This window comes from Vulpes lagopus, chromosome 18, assembly GCF_018345385.1.
Source record: "Vulpes lagopus strain Blue_001 chromosome 18, ASM1834538v1, whole genome shotgun sequence".
Taxonomy (NCBI): domain Eukaryota; kingdom Metazoa; phylum Chordata; class Mammalia; order Carnivora; family Canidae; genus Vulpes; species Vulpes lagopus.
In genome coordinates, this window is record NC_054841.1 from 31,912,070 (window position 1) to 31,932,767 (window position 20,698).

At 36.9% G+C, this 20,698-nt stretch overlaps 2 protein-coding genes across 7 annotated transcripts in view; one reads left to right on the top strand and one right to left on the bottom strand.

Annotated features, from left to right (window-relative positions):
* The window catches only part of TRMT6 (tRNA methyltransferase 6 non-catalytic subunit), a 71,034-nt gene that overhangs the window by 33,483 nt on the left and 16,853 nt on the right, over window positions 1-20,698 (bottom strand). The gene's annotated exons all lie outside the window — the stretch shown is intronic.
* Window positions 1-20,698, top strand: part of MCM8 (minichromosome maintenance 8 homologous recombination repair factor) — a 47,442-nt gene that overhangs the window by 20,181 nt on the left and 6,563 nt on the right. For all 3 annotated transcript variants that reach the window (XM_041732077.1, XM_041732076.1, XM_041732075.1), the window contains 8 exons: window positions 799-829; window positions 1,358-1,498; window positions 4,503-4,644; window positions 6,779-6,974; window positions 8,948-9,167; window positions 9,461-9,670; window positions 10,689-10,765; window positions 14,184-14,373. In XM_041732077.1, coding sequence (XP_041588011.1) covers window positions 799-829; window positions 1,358-1,498; window positions 4,503-4,644; window positions 6,779-6,974; window positions 8,948-9,167; window positions 9,461-9,670; window positions 10,689-10,765; window positions 14,184-14,373 — 1,207 coding nt within the window. The remainder of the gene's footprint in view (window positions 1-798; window positions 830-1,357; window positions 1,499-4,502; window positions 4,645-6,778; window positions 6,975-8,947; window positions 9,168-9,460; window positions 9,671-10,688; window positions 10,766-14,183; window positions 14,374-20,698) is intronic.

Genomic DNA, 20,698 nt, shown 5'->3' on the forward strand with positions numbered 1-20,698 from the left:
AGGGATGTGGCAGGACACTATCTTCTGTGTTTACAGGTATTAAAAGGGATAATGGTCAAGCCTTTTTTGCTTGATCCTTATTTTTACAACTGATAAATGTAAATATATTCACATATTCATATATGATCTTATCCTGATCCTTTGAATTAAGGTGAAGTAATGACATTTTGTCTCATCTTAAGATATTATTTACCCAGTTCACCTGTTAGCCTCCTTTCAGTGACTTGGTTACATAGAAGATGTGTGTTTGTGTAATATACAACATAATTCTGTATCCCGAAGGAGAAGACAATGATTATGAGGTATTTTAAATGCTTGTGATAGATAACAGTCCATTTGGTTACTTTAAAATGCTTTGCAAAGGGGCGCCTGGGTGGCTTAATCAGTTAAGCATCCAACTCTTGATTTGGGCTCAGGTCATGATCTCAGGGTTCTGAGATCTAGCCCATGTTGGGCTCCATCCACATTGGGTGTGGAGTCTGCTTAAATTCTCTCCCTCTCCTTTGCCCTCCCTACCCCTGGTCTTGTGCTCTCTCTCAAAAAAATGAAAATAAAATGCAAGTATTTCGTCTCCTTTGTACATGTAAAAATTTTTAAGTGTTCTTCCCTTTATGGATTAACAAAGAATTTTGAGAAATTTACAGAGTAAAATGTCTTGAGTTGAGGGATGTAAATTTTATGTTTGTCTTTTTCTTTTTTTGATGCTAAATAAAGCAAGTTAAGCAAGTTGTAATGTAGATCTTCTAGTGGATTGATGAAGCATAAATAGGGATTTATAAATTGTATTCTGTTTTCCAGCTCACTTTGCCCTGTCATTTTTGGTCATGAAGTAAGTACTCTCCTTCATCTTTACTCAAAAACATATAAAGTTGGCAAAAAGCTAATTGTTAGCCAGTTACTTATATTTTAATATGTCATTATTCTCCATAAATGATGTGAAAGCCAGATTTCAGCTCCTTGTATGAACAATCTGCTTACTAATCTGAGCTAATAGGAATGAGGTACTCCTACAGTGACTTTGGGCACTAAGTGCTAAAGCGACAGCTAGCAGGTTATTTCCCAGTTTTGTGGAGTAGATTCATGCCTTGCAATGTAGGTCTTTACTTAGTGACTTAGTGACTTTAACAATACCTCTTTGATTTTATGTGCTTCCTAATTTTTGCTTTTTAATCATTTACATTATGGAAGTTTATATTTTAAGTTAATTTTCTTAGGGAAAAAAAGTTAATCATGCTTCAAAAAAAATTCTCAATTAAATGTAAATATAGAAGGAGAAGCATCCCTTTTTTGCTAGTCATCTTTATGTTTTTCTCACTTTTGAGGTTTTTCTTCCCCCTTCCCCCCTTTTATACTTGAGCTTGTTAAAGCAGGTTTGGCATTAGCACTCTTTGGAGGAAGCCAAAAATATGCAGATGACAAAAACAGAATTCCTATTCGAGGAGATCCACATGTCCTTGTTGTTGGAGACCCAGGCTTGGGAAAGAGTCAGATGTTACAGGTAGGAAATTTCTCATCTAGTATTTGATGTATTCCTTATGAAACGTATAACTGATTCACAAGTGAATTTTCTTAAACCATGTAGTATTTTTATTCCAGAAGAAATAGTTGGTAGGGGGGTAGAAGTGAATCGGTAGAAGTAAAACAATTATTTGTTTAAGTAATATATCACTTCTGTCCAGGCATCCTTTCAAATAGAGCCCATTTTCTGTTCCATAGACTGTGCAGACATGATGGTCTGTTGAGATGTCAACCATTGTGAAATGTTAACCATTTCTCTAACCCCCTTTTTCTTTGGTATCAGCTTTGCTAGCAAGCTAGGTGTTGTGACTTCCACCTATGAACAAAATAGTTTGAGAAAGTAAAGAGCAGGGAAGCAGGTGTCCACACATCCTGTCTTCATACAACTACATAAACACTGTACTGAGCTTTAGGAACAGTCTGATAAAGGTAAGAGATCTATCTGTATGCATCTCCACTGCTGCTCTCTGATTTTAAAGCAAGGCAGTTTCTATGACTGGCTTCTTGCTGGTCCTCAAGAAGATTCTGCCTCTGCCAGTAGAGCCTAGTGGTTCTCCTATCCAGGGCTTATGATGGCCCTAAAAGGTTCTGCCTATTGGAGTAGTTGTGGTTGCCTTGGGAGTGACACTTGGTAAGCCAGTCATGGTGTCCTTTCTGAGAATGCCTATGTGTCCTATTCCCCACCACCCCCAGTGTAGACAAATGTGACTAGACCAGGGGTCTCTTTGGGCAAGTTGTAGTCCTGTGGCTACTGAATCTTTATCCAGGGGTTAGACCTTTGGCTGCATATCAGAATCACCTTTGGGACTCTGAAAATCCTGAGGCCTTCCCTAGTCTAACTGAACTAAGAGCCTCTGGATTAGGGTCCTAGTGTCTGTGTGTGTATAACCTTCCACAGGTGATTGTGCTGTGCAACCAGAATTGAGAACCGCCTTGACCTCATGATTGCATTATAAAACCACTGTCTTTCACGTCAGAGTCACTATTTATTCCTTATGCTTTATTGTTAAATCACTCATCATTTTACTTGTACTCTGACATTTCATTTATATTTCCATGTTCCTTTGAACCAACTGGACCTATTTAAAAAAAATTCAGTTCTGAGCCCTTGCTACAAACCTGACAACTGAGGCACAGAGCACCCAGTTGTTAGGGAAACAATTGATAATAATAATGAAAACTGAATACCTAGCCAGATTGTGCATGTAAAAGGTACATGTGGGGACCTGAATTGTTATAGCTTTTTTTCCTCTCTTTTATGTTCCTTGCATATGTGTTTGACTTTTTAATTAGTGTATTATAGGTAGAAGCCTGGTTTAACCTCCACAGTGTTTGATTATCTATACAAATAAACTTCTATTTTTCTTATTCCTTTTTTTTTTAAGATGTATTTGAGAGAGTGCGAGCACATGTGCACATACATGTCTGTGAATGCTAGCACAGTGAGGAGGGGCAAAGGGAAAGAGAGAATCCCAAGCAGACTCCCACCAAACATGGAGCCTGATGTGGGGCTCAGTTCCACCACCCAGAGATCATGACCCAAGCCAAAATCAAGTCAGATACCCAACTGGCTAAGCCACCCAGGTTCCCTTTCTTTTTTTAGTTTAAGAAATAGATCTTGGCAGATAATGGTTTCAAAATACATTTAATAGTAGTGAAAAAAACTTAATACTAAGAAATGACATTGGCAATTTTTCATGTTTTTTAGGCCTGGAATAATGGCATTTATTCTAAAAATAAAAGCTGTAATATTAGGAGAAATTAAATGTTGTAAACAGTGGAGTGTATTGTATGTAAGTCTTCTAGCCCTGCTAAACCAGTTTTTAAAAGTTAGGCTAACACTAACAGTTCTGAATTATTCACGATGATGATGATGATGATGATTTTATTATTATTATTCACATTTTTAATCCTGTTTTCTCTGACCATTTTAGTAAGCCATCATCATCCTCCTAGACTAATAAGGAATTATAAATAACAAAAATAATGACAGCTACTGTGTATAAGCTCAGAGCACCATAGGTTCACTTGGGTTAGGCACTGCACATGTCCAGAGTGCATTGTCGACATAGCAGTGTATTGTCTCCTGCAGTTGTGCAGTGCACAGCATACACAGTGGCCTTGCATTGGGCACTTATTTGTGCCAGGTACCAGATTAAGTGCCTTATATACATAATCATATATTTCTCAGGGATATATGTGATAAAACATAAAGAAGCTGAGGCTCAGAGAGATCTGAGAGCAGCAGAGCCAATAAAGGGTAAAGCCAAGATTTAAACAGGTCTGCCTGACTCTGGAAGTCCATGCTTTTAATTCTTGTGCTATTTAACCACTATTCTGACCTGCCATAGCTTGTTTACTCACAAGGAATGCATTATTAAGCCATCTTATTTCCTGATGTATATGGAAGCATTGAAGCCTTTGAGATTGAAATTGGCATTCATGTTTTGTCTCTTTGAACTTGGAAACAAAGCATAAAATGAAACTGTAGTGTTCACATGATCACAGGCATCAGAGGCAGGCTGCCTGGGTTTATTTGAATTCTCACTTCATACTTTCATAGCAGTGTGAGTTACTCTGCAGGCTTTGGTTTCTATGCCACTAAATGGGGATGTAATAATACCTTCCTATTAACTGTGGTAATGAGGGTTGTACAGTAAAGCTATTAGAACAATATTGACTTGGCATATAGCTGACATTTGTGAAGCAGTCACTATTTATTTTTTCCCTTTTACTTTGGCTGATTCTTTTTATTATTTTTTAAAGATTTATTTATTTATTAGAGAGCACATGGAGGGGGCCAGTGAGGGCCAGGGGGAGATGTAGAGAATCCGAAGCAGACTCCATGCCCAGCATGGAGCCTGACATGGGGCTGTCTCACAACCCTGAGATCATGACCTAAGCCAAAACCAGGAGTCTGACGCACAACCGACTGTACCACTAGGTGCCCCTGGCTGATTCTTTTAAACCTTTTGTTTCTTTAGGCAGTATGCAATGTTGCTCCACGGGGTGTGTATGTTTGTGGTAATACCACAACTACCTCTGGTTTGACTGTAACTCTTTCAAAGGATAGTTCCTCTGGAGATTTTGCTTTGGAAGCTGGTGCCCTTGTACTTGGTGATCAAGGTAAGAGACCAAACTCTCCACTGTTTATAATATTTAATTTCCATTAATATTACAGCTTTTATTTTTAAATTGAGCCAAGGGTTTTAAAGGAATTATTCCAGGTCTAAATAATTAGTAATTCTGGAGCTTTGGGGTTTTGTTTTAGAGCCTTTTCCTTTCTAATTAATTTCTTTAACATTCTGTTCAAGAGGCATTTGGATAGCACTGCAACAACCAGTGAGTTGAGAGTGAATGCCAGAAAAAAATCACTGGAAATACAGGTTATTACCACAGAACTGAAACTGGTACTTATTGTCATTCATTTTCAGAATCTTGCAACAGACACAATTATACATAAAAATCAATCAAGTCAAATAGGTATAGCTCGCTCCTGTACTTCCCATTTCATAACCACCATCACATTTTGTGATCTTTTGTTTTAAGCCTGTTTTAAAACTTTACAGTAAGTTCCCTGTGAGATGGGATTTGGTCATCCTGTTGACTGACATATTCCTATTGCCTAATACATAAGGTGCATAGTAAATACTTGCTGAATGCATTGCTATTAGCCTAGAATAGTTTTAGATGCCTGGGAACTGAAAATAAAGTGAATGTTATCCTTTTACTCTCAGAGGACTTAAAATAAGAATTTAGAGCTATTACTTTATAATTAGAAGTTTTGCTATATTTTAACCCATCTTGTTGGATATTTTTCAGGATTTGACTTACAGTTTATAAGAAATTGAGTTGAAGGGCTCATCAAGAAGGGATTTCTAATTAAGCTTTGCTACCTTTGTGATGCTATAACCCTATTGGAAAACATGTTCCTATGTATACATCAGGCAATGCCCAGATTACAGTTCAGTTAAGGTCATTCATTCGTTTGTTTGCCAGTGACCTCCACTTCTGAATCCAGATCCTCTTAGTGCCTTCACCTGCCCCCTTTCCTTGATACCTTCCCTCTTTGGTTTCCAGGACATTACACTCTTCTGGTTTTCTTCTTACTTCATTGACTGGCTTCTCATTCTTGTTCTTTATCTCCCCAAACTTAACTGATTGGCACCTCCAGGTGCTTCATTTATGTACCTTTTTTCTTCTTAGTCTATGCTTACCTTCTTGATGATCTTCTCTAGTCTCATGAATTTGCCTATGTGCTGAAAATTTCCAAATGTATCTCTCTTCTTCCTTAAACTCCAGGCAGTGTTTCTTATTGCCTGTTATTTTTTTAATAATAAATTTATTTTTTATTGGTGTTCAATTTGCCAATATACAGAATAACACCCAGTGCTCATCCCGTCAAGTGCCCCCCTCAGTGCCTGCCACCCAGTAACCCCCATCCCCCGCCCTCCTCCCCTTCCACCACCCCTAGTTCGTTTCCCAGAGTTAGGAGTCTTCCATGTTCTGTCTCCCTATTATTGCAGTATCTTTATAACTTCCTCAAACTTAACATGTCTAAAACTGAAATCCTGATTTCCCCTTCAAACCTATTCTTATCTTTCTCAACTCAGTCAATGATAATTCCATCCATTAGCTCAAATCAGAAAATGTGCAGCCATCTTTGACTTTTGCTCATACCTCATATCCAGTCTATCAATAAATATTGTAGGCTTTACCTTCCATTTATATCCAGCATCCAGCCACTTTGCCACTGCTGCTATCATCTCTTACATGGATTATTAGTGTGATCTCATAGTTGGAAGCCTGGGACCACCCTTGCTCTATTGTTTTAACAAGGCAGAGCAATCTTGTTAAAACTCAGATCAAGTTATTCTGATCAGAACCCCAGTGGCTCCCTATCTCACTCAGAGTGAAAGCTCAAAGTATATATATATATATATATATATATATATGTATTCATTCTCATCTGTTTGTAAGTCTTTAAGCTTTTTGAGGTTCACTCTCCATTTTTTTAGCCCTCACAACACAGTGCCTTGGTTATGGAAAATGTTGAATGAGAAAATATTACATAAAAGTTAAGACAAATACTTTATCTGCTGTAAAACAAGCACAAAATCACAACTGTATGACATTTTACAATTTTAACTGCTAGAAACAATTGTAAATAATTCTTTATTATGGAACAGTTTTCACCCTGTAAGATTCAGAACTCGATCAAAGAAAACTTTTTGTCTGTATTATTTTACTGTGATTGTAGGTATTTGTGGGATAGATGAATTTGATAAGATGGGGAATCAACATCAAGCCTTGTTAGAAGCTATGGAACAGCAAAGTATTAGTCTTGCTAAGGCTGGCATGGTTTGTAGCCTCCCTGCCAGAACTTCCATCATTGCTGCTGCAAATCCAGTTGGAGGACACTACAATAAAGCCAAAACAGTTTCTGAGAATTTAAAGTAAGTCTCTTCAGATATTTATACCTTTAATATATTGAATCCTTATAAATCAATAAGAAAAAGATAACTGATATAATAGTTCACAGAAATGATAAGTTCCAGTAAATGTACAAAAACATGTTTGAGCACTATAAATTAAAACAACGAAATACTATTGATAGCTACCAAATTGGCAAACATTTTAAATATTAATGATCATTTTGGCACAGGGTTGGGGAAATGGATTCTCACATGTTCAGGTTAGTATATTGAAGGACAATTGACATGTTTTTTCACTTTTTTTTTTTTAAGAGAAAGCATGAGCAAGTGGTGGGGGTTACAGAAGGAGAAGGAGAGAGAATCTCAAGCAGGCTCCATGCCAAGTGCAGAGCCCAACTTGGGGCTCAATCTCATGACCCTGAAATCATGACCTAAGCTGAAATCAAAAGTCAGATGCTTAACCCACTGAGCCACCCAGGTGCCCCCATTTATCACTATTTTAAATGTACATTCCATTTGTTTTTAGCCAGTTCTACTTTTAGGAATCATACCCACAGAAATAGTCACACAAGTGCACAGAGATATATTTACGGGTTGGGTATTATGGCATTGTTTATCATCCACCAAAAATTGGAAACAACTTAAAATGCCCTTTGATAAGGAAGTGGTTAAACTATGGCAAGGCTGTATAGTGGAAAGTAGCAATTACAAAAATGGAAGTAGCTTCATATGTGCTGATAGCTCTGTGCTTTACTGTTAAATGAAAAGAGCACACTATATTCTTCTAAATGGGGTATGATCACACTTTTCCAAAAACAAAGTTTGTATTTGTATGCATATATGCTTTCTCTCTAATTTGTTCTGTATAGATTGGACAAAAGGTATAGGAAGGGGGAAATAAATTGAAATAATACAGAATTGAGAAAAAGACAAAAGAATGCCTCGTGAAAAATTGGGAGCTTAAATTCTAGAGGAAAAAAAACCAAATTTCCTAATGTTTGATAATGTGTACCTTTAATATAGAAATGATGCATAGGAAAATATATAATTGTACTTGGAGATGCTATACCACCACCACCAAAAATGTCAATCTATTAGTTTTTCTCAGTAAAATGAAAAAGTGCTTTATTGGAAAGATCAGAAAGAGCCTATTGAATAAGGACTTGGATTCTGGTTTTTAGTGGTACCCAAACCTGCTCTGGGGCCTTGGCCAAATTCTTGAGTCACTCTGGATTTTAGTTTTCTTGTCTCAAATAGAAGGATTTTCTGATTGGTGGGATCAGGGAAGATGACTAAGTAGAATATAGCATTTTTACTATAATGATTATAATGACTTTTATTTATTTATTTTTTTTGAAGAGATGGAGAGAATGGGGACGGGAAGGAGAGAGGGAGAGGGAGAGAGAATCTTAAGCAGGCTGCACACCCAGCACAGAGCCTGATGCAGGGCTCAATCTCACAACCTGAAATCATGATCTGAGCTGACACCAAGGCAGGTGCTTAACCAACTAACCCACCCAGGTACCCCATTAACAATGACTTTTAAGAAAAAGTGAGGTTTCTAAGTGATCATAGATACATTGAGAGACTGTGTTTTGGTGAAAGAAAACACACAAAGGGTTAAAACCACCCAACTAGATAGTTTCTGATGAATCATATGGCATTTGTTTTAAAATTCAAAGTCACTGCAAAGCTCACCATCAGGTAGTAACATAGAACACAGAGATGGTATAAGAAGGGGCCTTATTCTCAACCTACCAAAGGTAGGTGCATATATGGCTTGTTCGCCTGTTGAAGGGTGTGTGGCCTGGTGTCTCTCCAGAATTGAGAGTTGGTGGGTGTATTGAATCCAAAAGCTGTTGCTTGTTACTTTAACCTAAACTTTATTTTTTTTAAAAGTTCTACATGGAACTCAAGTAGTAAACAAGTGAGGAAACAGTTTTCTAATTGTTTAGATTCCAATCATTGTTGCTTCTTTCTTTTATGCCTCTTAGAATGGGGAGTGCCCTGCTGTCCAGATTTGATTTGGTCTTTATCCTGTTAGATACTCCAAATGAGGATCATGATCATTTACTCTCTGAACATGTGATTGCAATAAGAGCTGGAAAGCAGAGAACTGTTAGCAGTGCCACCATAGCTCGTATGAATAGTCAGGATTCAAATACTTCTGTACTTGAAGTAGTGTCTGATAAACCATTATCAGAAAGATTAAAGGTAGGTTTCTGTTTCTTAATCTTTATTTCTGTTCTATTTGAATGTCAGTTCAGTATGTTGCTTATTGTAGAGCAGTAATATATAGCTTTCATATCAAAACCCTTTATATTACAGTAGTAGGCTTTATACAAACTTCATTTGAAATAATCTAAGTTGGTTAGACTCAGAGCTGGAACAACAGTGTTTTGCTTATTTGGAAAGTCTTTTAGAATTTTATATGTATCTAAAGTTATTTTAACAGAAAGACTTTATTTCCCATCCTTTTAATCTTAGGCTTTTTTATCCTGCTTTAGGTAGTTCCTGGAGAAACAATAGATCTAATTCCCCACCAGCTATTGAGAAAGTACATTGGTTACGCTCGGCAGTATGTCTATCCAAGGCTATCCACAGAAGCTGCTCAGATTCTTCAAGATTTTTACCTTGAGCTCCGGAAACAGAGCCAGCGGTTAAATAGCTCACCCATCACTACTAGGCAGCTGGAATCTCTGATTCGTCTAACAGAGGTTTTTTTTTTAAGTTCATGCTTTTTTGCCTTAAAAATGGGAGCAAGAAGTGATATGATTTCTCTCAATTTCCTGCATAATTACCTTGATTTTTCTTCCAACTGAGAGACATCTGAAATGAATGTAAAAATTTTTAAAAATTGTTTGGACATATCTGTATCACAACCAAAGTATAGCTACTTCTTTCTAAGCACAGGACTAGTTACTTATGCAACGTTTTTTCCCCTTTTTACTGACATTCAAGCCTCCTGGAGTGTGGCAAGTGGTTAGGTTATTTAAGGATTCTGAGACTCTAAGTTGAATATATGGGAACATGGAATGTGTCAGTATTTGATTTGATATGACAGGTCTATAAGGATAGTATGTATTTTTCTAATAGTAATAACACTTATTCACAGGTTTGGAATGCAAAAAGAACTCTGGCAGTTAAAATTAGCTGGAGCTTGGGCTTTTTGCATTTAAAATCAGGGCAGCCCAGGTGCTCAGCAGTTTAGCGCCGCCTTCAGCCCAGGACGTGATCCTGGAGACCTGGGATCAAGTCCTGCATTGGGCTCCCTGCATGGAGCCTGCTTCTTCCTCTGCTTGTGTCTCTACCTCTCTTTCTGCAGCTGTGTCTCTCATGGATAAACAAATAAAATCTTAAAAAAATAAAAATAAATAAAAATAAAATCAGATTAATCCTTCAATGTTGTTTTAACAAAATGGTTAGGCATGATTTCCCAAAAGTAAAAGACAAGGAGAAACCATAATCAAGTTTTCTGAAATGAACACTCCGAAAGATGTATGTTAGTAGATACAAATAGGTTTTCATTCATATTTTAAATGAGTGATTATTTTCATACTCAAGTTTTCAGATAATTTTTATTCTAACTTTTTGTGTTACAGTCCCCTTTCCCCCCAAAATCAGATTTTGTGTAAAATGAATAAATGAAATAAGCTTCAACATTCCATGCCCTCCTCAAACAATGTTAAATATACCTACTTTTGTTATCTAAAAATGCTTCTTTTTTCTTCCAAGGCACGAGCAAGATTGGAATTAAGAGAGGAAGCAACCAAAGAAGATGCTGAGGATATAGTTGAAGTTATGAAATATAGGTAAGATTAAATTTTAAATGCTGTTTTAAATGAAATACCAGTCCTCTTTTCATCTCAAATTATAAATTAGGCCAAGTAAAATTATTTTTACTTAGTCCATTTGTTCTCTGAATAAACTATACTCTTGGTTTAAAATATTTGTATGCATAATCTTTATATTAAAAATGTGTTTTTGAATGGGTAATACATTCACATAGTTCTAAACTCAATTCAGAAGTACATATTTTGAGAATGTTCAAAAGCAACAGTCTCATATGGGTAAAATCATTAACACTTGATGACTACCAATCCTTTCAATCAATTCCTAACATTACCTTTTGTCTATTGTATTGGTTTAATATTACACAGAGCTTGGACTATCAGTTTTCTCTTTTACATGATTCAGTACTAGGGTTTGTGGGGTCTTGTGGATGAGATTTTTACTAAGCTGGCATCATTCTCTCCAACTGACTTCATTGTGTTGGAGACCCTCCAGTTGCCATTTGTAAGCACCCAGATAACCTAGGAATGACTGTCTCAACAACATGCTGCCAGGAGTTCAGTGTACTAGGATATGACATAAAGGAATGGCCACAAATACCAGTTGTCTGCCTGACTTCTGGTAAACCAGACTAATAAACCTAGAGATTGCCCCAATAGATACCTTCTTTTCACTAGAAAACTAAGTCAGTGAATCTAACCAAAATTCCAGATTCTAACTTTTTTCCCCCAATTAAAACCAAGGACCAATAGTAAGGACTTCTTGTTTAATGACAAAAAGTTGCCACTTTGTTTACAATCTTTCTGAGCATCTTGCTCTTAAACTCTCCATCTTTGAGGGTGGAGCTAACATTGCTACTCCTGGTTTCCTTTTCCATTTAACGATCTCTCACCCTTTGGGCCTTCTGGTACCTGGCTTTACTGAACAATGTTGTATGCACTACACTTTGGCTCTCTAGCAAAATCAGGGATCCAGTTACCTTGTCACCCTCTCTTACCTGTAACATTCTGTTTTTGAAGCTTTACCCTTACTTACTTCCCCTAGGCCTCAGATCAGACCCTAGACACTGACTCAAGCAGTCATCTGGTATTTTTCCACAATAAGTCCACGGTCTGATTTGTTCTCAAATCTGAGCATTATGCTTAAGATAAATTATGCTTTAAACCATTTCAATAAAAATCTTGTATTTCTCATTTATAATTGGTTCTGTGTGTCTGAAATCCTGACATCAGACACTGTTTACATATACTTTTCCATCCAAGAGGAACTCTTCAGCATTTCTTGTAGAACTTTGTTTCTACTGCTTCTCAGAGTTGCCTTGCTTGTAACTGAATTAGGCTGTCAGTTTACTTCTGGGCTTCTGAAAAAAAAAAAAATCTCATTGTTAAGTATAAACAGTGAGATATGAATTTGTTTCCATGAATTCAATGTGCTTTACTGGCTTTCATAAAAATTTTCAGATAATGAGAATAGGTTGATTCCTAGTGATTAGAATTACCTGCCGTTAGTTCCATAGTAGATTTTGAGACCCAGTTAAACACATTGAGACTAGATTGTGAATTATTGTTTGTTACACTTATCATGCTTTCTGACCTTAGTCTATACTCTGTGAGAGCAGGGCCCTTATCTGTTGTATTTACCAGTATACATCCAGGATCCAGGATCATACTTTAGCACAGTATGCCCTCAGTAAATGTACTGCATTGATAGTAAAGTTGACCTTTAGTAATCATCTTTTATTTATTAACTTCCATTTCGGAGTTTCTTTCTCTTGAGTTTTTGAAATGTTTGCCCTTAATGTGGTTTTGAACCTGTAAAATTACATTTTAACTTGGAAGCAGAGCCAAAATAAGAAAAGTCAAAACTGTGAGATACAGTTCATCATAGTTAGTAAAGCACATAGCTATAAAAACTAAATGTTTATAAGCAAGGGTAAACATGTTTTCTTTTTTTTTTTTTTTTTTTTAATTTTTTTATTTATTTATGATAGTCACAGAGAGATAGAGAGAGGCAGAAACACAGGCAGAGGGAGAAGCAGGCTCCATGCACCAGGAGCCCGACGTGGGATTCGATCCCGGGTCTCCAGGATCGCGCCCTGGTCCAAAGGCAGGCGCCAAACCGCTGCGCCACCCAGGGATCCCATGTTTTCTTTAAAATTAAAAATATACCAGGAAGTACAGGAGAATAGAGCCACCTTCAAAGATGAAAGATAATTGAGTTTTTTCTCTTTTAGGAAAGTGGCTCAGATATTTATAAATCTTCACATCTGAAGCCATATAGCTGAGATTCAGATCCCAGATATGCCACTCATTGGCTGCATAACCTCTGGCAAGTCACTCACCTTACTAGACTTTGCTTTTTCATTTGTAAAATGGGAATAAGAATAGTCCCTACATCAGGGGATTGTTGTACTAAATGGGATAGCATATGGTGATTACGATAAATATTAGTTGTTAATAGTTAACTTAGTAGCTTAAAGCATTTTTGAAAAAGTATCTTAAGAGGAATAAGCTCTTCATAATATTTATTTACATTAATTATATTATGTTAATTATTTATTATAGTCTTATTTGGATGACTCATTCCTATTTGTATAGCTTTCTCTTTCATGTAGGCTCTTATTATTCAGGGAACAAAATGAAGCTGTTTTTAGTAATTCTGTAAACTCCTTGCCATAGCTCCTTAAGGGCAGGAATTATTACTGTTTTATTCACCACTACAAGTCTATTGCCTAGCAAGTGACCAATTTATTTTGATTAACCAATTCCTGATTAAATAACATCTTTGCCTGTAAGCCTTGCTATGAGATTGTATCTGTTCCATTGTACAGGCAGGGAATCAGCCATTAAGCTGGGTTACAGATGATGGCTAACTGTATCTCTGGTGTTTTCAGACTTCTGGCTAAAATCTACTATAAAGTACATATGTCTTTCTTTGATGATATTGTGAAAATAAGATTAAGCAGAAAAATGGAAATAATAAGTAGATCCTTTCATCATTACCGCAAGCCTTCTAGTTCATTCCCACAGTATTTTAAACATCTTTGATTTGTCAGATGCTACACTAGAAGCTGGGAACATACCTTTATCCTCTAAAGCCTAGATTTACTATGTTTAGAATTTCTTTTTTTTTTTTTTTTTTTTCATGAATCAAAAAGAATGCTCCAGGTATTTATATCCTAGTGTATCAACTTTGTATTCTTTGGCCCTTCTCTTCTCATATGTTTCTTAAAAGTGGTAACTGTGTCCAAAAATGTTTTTATCTCCACACAGTTCATACCATAGTGAATTTCATAGTGGCCATTTAGTGAATACATGTTTAAAACTTTGCTATATGAGCCTCATGGTTACTTCCACATTTTTCTTTCTATAACATGGAACAAAGATTTCTATAGCCATGCCACGTGGGGTAACTTTGTTTTTCTTTCTTCTCATTAAGCATGCTAGGAACTTACTCTGATGAATTTGGGAACCTAGATTTTGAGCGATCCCAGCATGGTTCTGGAATGAGCAACAGGTCAACAGCAAAAAGATTTATTTCTGCTCTCAACAACATTGCTGAAAGAACTTACAATAATTTATTTCAATTTCAACAACTTCGGCAGATTGCCAAAGAGCTAAACATTCAGGTATGGCAAACCAAATACTTAATAAATCTTTTTTTCACGAGGTCTTATATTAAGTATAGAACTTCTAAATATCAAAAAGATTTGGGTGACTGGAAAACAGTATGAAAGTTCCTTAAAAAATTAAAAATAGAACTACCCTATGATCGGGGTGCCTGGGTGGCTCAACCAGTTAAGCATCTGCCTTTAGCTCAAGTCATGATCCCAAGTCAGGCTCCCTGCTCAGTGGGAATCTGCTTGTCCCTCTCCCTCTGCCCCTCCCTGCCCCTTGTTTCTCGTGTGTGCTCTCTGTCTTTCCAATAAAGAAAGACCCAAAGAATACACAAACACTAATTCAATGGGATATATGCACTGCTGTGTTTATTGCAGTATTTACAATAGCTAAATTATGGAAGTGACCTAAGTGTCCATCAATGGATGAATGGATAAAGAAGATGCAATAAACACACACACACACACGCACACACACACACTGGAATATTACTCAGCCATTAAAAAAATGGAATCTTGCCATTTGCAACAACATGGATGGAGCTAGAGAGTATAATGCTAAGCAAAAGAAGCCAGTCAGAGAAAAATAAATACCATATGATTGCATTCATATATGGAATTTAAGAAAACAAACGAACAACAACAAAAAAAGAGAAAGACAAACCAAAAACAGACTCTTAACTATGGAGAACAAACAGTAACCAGAGGGGAGGTCAGAGGATGAGATGGGTGAAATAGGTGAAGGGGATTAAAAGTACACTTTATGAGGGATACCTGGCTGGCTCAGTTGGTGGGGTATGCAACTCTTGATCTCAGGATTGCAAGTTCAAACCCCATATTGGGTGTAGAGATTACTTAAAAAATAAAAATCTTTAGGGGTGCCTGAGTTGCTCAGTTGGTTAAATATCGGACTCTTGATTTTGGTTCAGGCCATGATCTCAGGGTCCTGAGATTGAGCCCTGCATTGGACTCTGCAATCAGTAAGGAATCTGCTTAAGATTCTCTCCTGCCCCCTCCCATGTGTGTGCTCGCACACATGTTTTCTCTCTCTCTCTAAGTAAATCTTTAGAAGAAAAAAAATATTAAAAAAAAAGAGTACACTTATCATGAGGAGCACTGAGTAATAGAATGGTTGAATCACTCCATTGTACACTTGAAATGAATATAACATTTAACTATACTGGAATTAATAAAATGGAGATTGAAAAAAATAAAGATTTGGATGAAAAGGTTGAAATAGGCTTTTCTGGAGTATTTCAAAATATAAGCTTATTTTCTTTAAGCTATGAAATTAGCTGCTCAGAGCTTTAAAAAACAACAATTTTTATCTAAAACACATACCTATCTCTTTTTAAATATCTTGACAGTGGGGGAAACAGCAAGATTCACTTTCCATGTTTTTCTGACAATCCCTTGTGGGCAAGTCATCTTAACATCTTTGTGGGGTTGTTTTGTTTTTACATTTTTAAATTTAAATTCAGGACAGCCCCGGTGGCGTAGTGGTTTAGCGCCACCTGCAGCCCAGGGCGTGATCCTGGAGACCCTGGATTGAGTCCCACATCAGGCTCTCTGCATGGAGCCTGCTTCTCCCTCTGCCTGTGTCTCTGCTACTCTCTCTCTGCATCTCTATGAATAAATAAATAAAATCTTAAAAACAAAACAAAACACTGAGCATACAAGGAAGAAATTACAAAAAAAAATTAAATTAATATATATAGTCCATTATAGTTTCAGAGGTAGAAGTCAGTGATTCATCAGTCTTATATAACACCCAGTGCTCATTCCATCACATGCCCTCCTTAATGTCCATTACCCAGTTACCCTATACCCCCATCCCCTTCCCCTGCATCAACCCTCAGTTTGTTTCTTATGATTAAGAGTCTCTTATGGTTTATCTCCCTCTCTGATTTTGTCTTGTTTTATTTTTCCCTCCTTTCCCCTATGATCCTGTTTTGTTTCTTAAATTCCACAAATGAGTGAAATCATATGATAATTGTCTTTTTCAGATTGACTAACTTCACTTAGCATAATACCCTCTAGTTCCATCCACATTGTTGCAAATGGCAAGATTTCATTTTTTCGATGGCTCAGTAGTATTCCATTGTGCGCGTGTGCGCACATGTCTGTATATATCACATCATCTTTATCCATTCATCTGTCGATGGACATCTGGGCTCTTTCCATAATTAAGCTATTGTGGACATTGCTGCTATAAACATTGGGGTGCAAGTACCCCTTTGGATCACTACATTTGTATCTTTGGGGTGAATAGTAGTGCAATTGCTGGCTCATAGGGTAGCTCTATTTTTAACCTCTTAAGGAACCTCCATACTGTTTTCCAGAGTGGCTGCACCAGCTTGCATTCTAATAGCGTAAGAGGGTCCCCCTTTCTCCACATCTTTGCTGACATCTGTAGTTTGCGGACTTGTTAATTTTAGCCATTCTGACTGGTCTGAGAGGTCATATCTCATTGTGGTTTTGGTTTGTATTTCCCTGATGCCGAATGATGTTGAGCATTGTTTCACGTGTCTGTGGGCCATCTATTGTCTTTGGAGAAACGTCTGTTCATGTTTTCTGCCCATTACTGATTGATTATTTTTCTTTGGATGTTGAGTTTGGTAAGTTCTTTATAGATTTTGGGTAGTAGCCCTTTATCTGATAAGACATTTGCAACCATTCTGTTGGTTGTGTTTTGGTTTTGTCAGCTATTTCCTTTGCTGTGCAAAAACTTTATCTTGATGAAGTCCCAGTAGTTCATTTTTGCCTTTCTTTCCGTTGCCTTTGGAGACATGTCTAGCCAGAAGTTGCTGCAGCTGAGGTTGAAGAATTCGCTGCCTGTGTTCTTCTCTAGGATTTGGATGGATTCTTGTCTCACATTTAGGTCTTTCATCCATTTTGAGTCTGTTTTTTGTGTATGGTATAAGAAAATGGTCTAGTTTCATTTTTCTGCATGTGGCTGTCCAATTTTCCCAATACTATTTGTTGAAGAGACTGTCTTTTTTCCATTGGATATTCTTTCCTGCTTTGTCAAAAACTGGTTGACCACAGAGTTGAGGGTCCATTTCTGGGTTCACTATTCTGTATCATTGATCTATGTGCCAGTCCCATATTGTCTTGAAGATTACAAGTTTGTAATAGAGCTTGTAGTCTGGAATTGTGATACAAGCTTTGGTTTTCTTTGTCAACATTCCTTTGGGCTATTTGGGATCTTTTCTGGTTCCATACAAATTTTAGGATTATTTGTTCCAGCTCTGTGAAAAAAGTTGATAGTATTGCATTGAATGTATAGATTGCTGTAGGTAGCATAGACATTTTAACATTTGTTCTTCCAGTTTATGAGCATGGAACGTTTTTCCATTTCTTTCTGTCTTCCGCAGTTTCTTTCATGAGTGTTCTGTAGTTTTCTGAGTATAGATCCTCTGCCTCTTTGGTTATGTCATTCCTAGGTATCTTACAGTTTTTGGCATAATTGTAAATGGGATCAACTCCTTAATTTCTCTCTCTTCTGTCTCATTGCCAGTGTATAGAAATGCAACTGATTTCTGTGCATTGATTTTATATCCTGCCACTTTGCTGAATTCCTGTATGAGGTCTAGCAATTTTGGGGTGGAGCCTTTGGGTTTTCCACACAGAGTATTATGTCATCTGTGAAGAGTGAGAGTTTGACTTCCTCTTTGCTGAATCAGATGCCTTTTATTTCTTTTTTTTGTCTGATTGCTGAGGCTAGGACTTCTAGTACTCTGTTGAACAACAGTGGTGAGCTTGTATATCTGTCATGTTCCTGACCTTAGGGGAAAAGCTCTGCATTTTCCCCATTGAGAATGATATTCACTGGCTTTTCATATATGGCTTTTATGATATTATGGTATATTTCCTCTACCTCTACATTGTGAAAAGTTTTAAGAAAGGATGCTGTACCTTCTCAAATACTTTTTCTGCATCTATTGAGAGGATCATACGGTTTTTGTTCTTTCTTAATGTAGTGTATCACATCAGTTGATTTGTGGATGTTGAACCACCTTTGCATCCAGGAACAAATCCCACTTGGTCATGGTAAATAATCCTCTTAATGTATTTTTGGATTCTATTGGCTAGTATCTTGGTGAGAATTTTGGCATCCATGTTCATCAGGGATATTGGTCTGTAATTCTTTTTGGTGAGATATTTGTTTGGTGTTGGGATCAAGGTAATGCTGGCCTCATAGAGTTTGGAAGTTTTCCTTCCATTTCTATTTTTTGAAACGGCTTCAGTAGAATAGGTATAACTCTTCTTTAAATGTTGGGTAGAATTCTCCTGGGAAGCCATCAGCTCTGGACTCCTGTTTGTTGGGAGGTTTTTGATTACTGCTTCAATTTCCTTGCTTGTGGGTCTGTTCAGGTTTTCTATTTCTTCCTGTGTCAGTTTTGGTAGTTTATATGTCTCTAGGAATGCATCCATTTCTTCCAGATTGCCTAATTTTTTGGCATATTGTTGCCCATAATATGTTTTTAGAATTGTTTGTATTTCTGTGGTATTGGTTGTGGTCTCTACTCTTTTATTCATGATTTTATTTATTTGGGTCCTTCCTCTTTTTGATAAGTATGGCCAGAGATTTATTCATTTTATTCTTTCAAAGATCCAGCTCCTAGGTTCGTTGATCTAGTCTACTGTTCTTTTGGTTTCTATTTCATTGATTTCTGCTCTAATCTTTATTTCTCTTCTCCTGATGGGTTTTGGCTTTCTTTGCTATCTTTCTCCTTTAGGTATAAGGTTAGTGTATTTGAGACCTTTTTTGTTTCTTGAGAAAGGTTTGTATTGCTATATACGTCCCTCTTAGGACTGCCATTGCTGCATCCCAAAGGTTTTGAATGGTTATGTTTTCATTTTCATTTGTTTCCATGAATTTTAAAAAATTCTTTAATTTCCTGGTTGACCCATTCATTCTTTAGTAGGATGCTCTTTAACCTCCCATGTATTTGAATTCTTTCCACATCTCTTTTGATTGAATTCAAGTCTCAGATAGGCAGGAAATGATCCCAGTCTTTTGCTATCAGTTGAGACCTGATTTGTGACCAGTATGATCTATCATGGAGAATGTTCCGTATATACTCAAGAAAAATATGTATTCTGTTGCTTTAGGATGAATGCTCTGAATATCTCTGTGAAGTCCATCTGGTTCAGTATGTCATTCAAAGCCCTTGTTTCCTTGTTGATCTACTGCTTAGATTATCTATCCATTGCTGTGAGTGGGGTGTTAAAGTCCCCTTCTATTATTGTATTATTATTGATGTGTTTCTTTAATTGTGTTACTAATTGGTATATGTAATTGGCTGCTCTCATGTTAGGGGCATAAATACAATTGTTAGATCTTCTTGTTGGATAGACCCTTTAATTATGATAGAGTGTCCTCATCCCTTATTATAGTCTTGGGTTTAAAATCTAGTTTGTCTTACATGTGGATTGCTACTCCAGCTTTCTTTTGGTGTCCATTAGCATGGTAAATGGTTTTCCACTCCCTCACTTTCTATCTGAAGGTGTCTTTGGGTCCAAAATGGGTCTCTTGCAGACAATATATCCATGGGTCTTGCTGTTTTATTCCAATCTGATACCCTGTGTCTTTTGATTAGGGCATTCAGCCCATTTACATTGAGAGTAACTACTGAAAGATATGAATTTAATGCCACTGTATTACCTGTAAAGTCACTGTTTCAGTATATTATCTCTGTTCTTTTCTGGTCTATGTTACTTTTGGGCTCTGTCTTCCCATAAAGGATCCCCTTTAATATTTCTTGCAGGGCTGGTGTAGTGATCATAAATTCTTTTAGTTTCTGTTTGTCCTGGAAGCTCTTTCTCCTTCTATTTTGAATGACAGCCTTGCTGGATAAAGTATTCTTGGCTGCATATTTTTCTCATTTAACACCTTGAATATATCATGCCAGTTCTTTCTGGCCTGCTAGGTCCCTCTGGATAGACCTACTGCAGTCTAATGTTTCTACCCTTTTAGGTTACAGACCTCTTGCCCCAAGCTGCTTTCAGGATTTTCTCTTTGTCTCAGATTTGCAAGCTTCACTATTACGTGCCGAGGTATTGACCTATTTTTGATTTTGAGGGGGTGGTTCCCTGTGCCTCCTGGACTTGAATGCTTATTTCCTTCCCCAGATTAGGGAAGTTCTCAGCTATAATTTGCTCCACTGTACCTTCTACCCTTCTCTATCTTTCCTCTTCTGGAATCCTCTTCTTCTGGGATTATTCTAATATTATTTCACTTTATGGTATCACTTATTTCTTGAGTTCTCTCCTTGTGATCCAGTAGTAGTTTATCTCTCTTTTTCTCAGCTTCTTTATTCTGCATCATTTT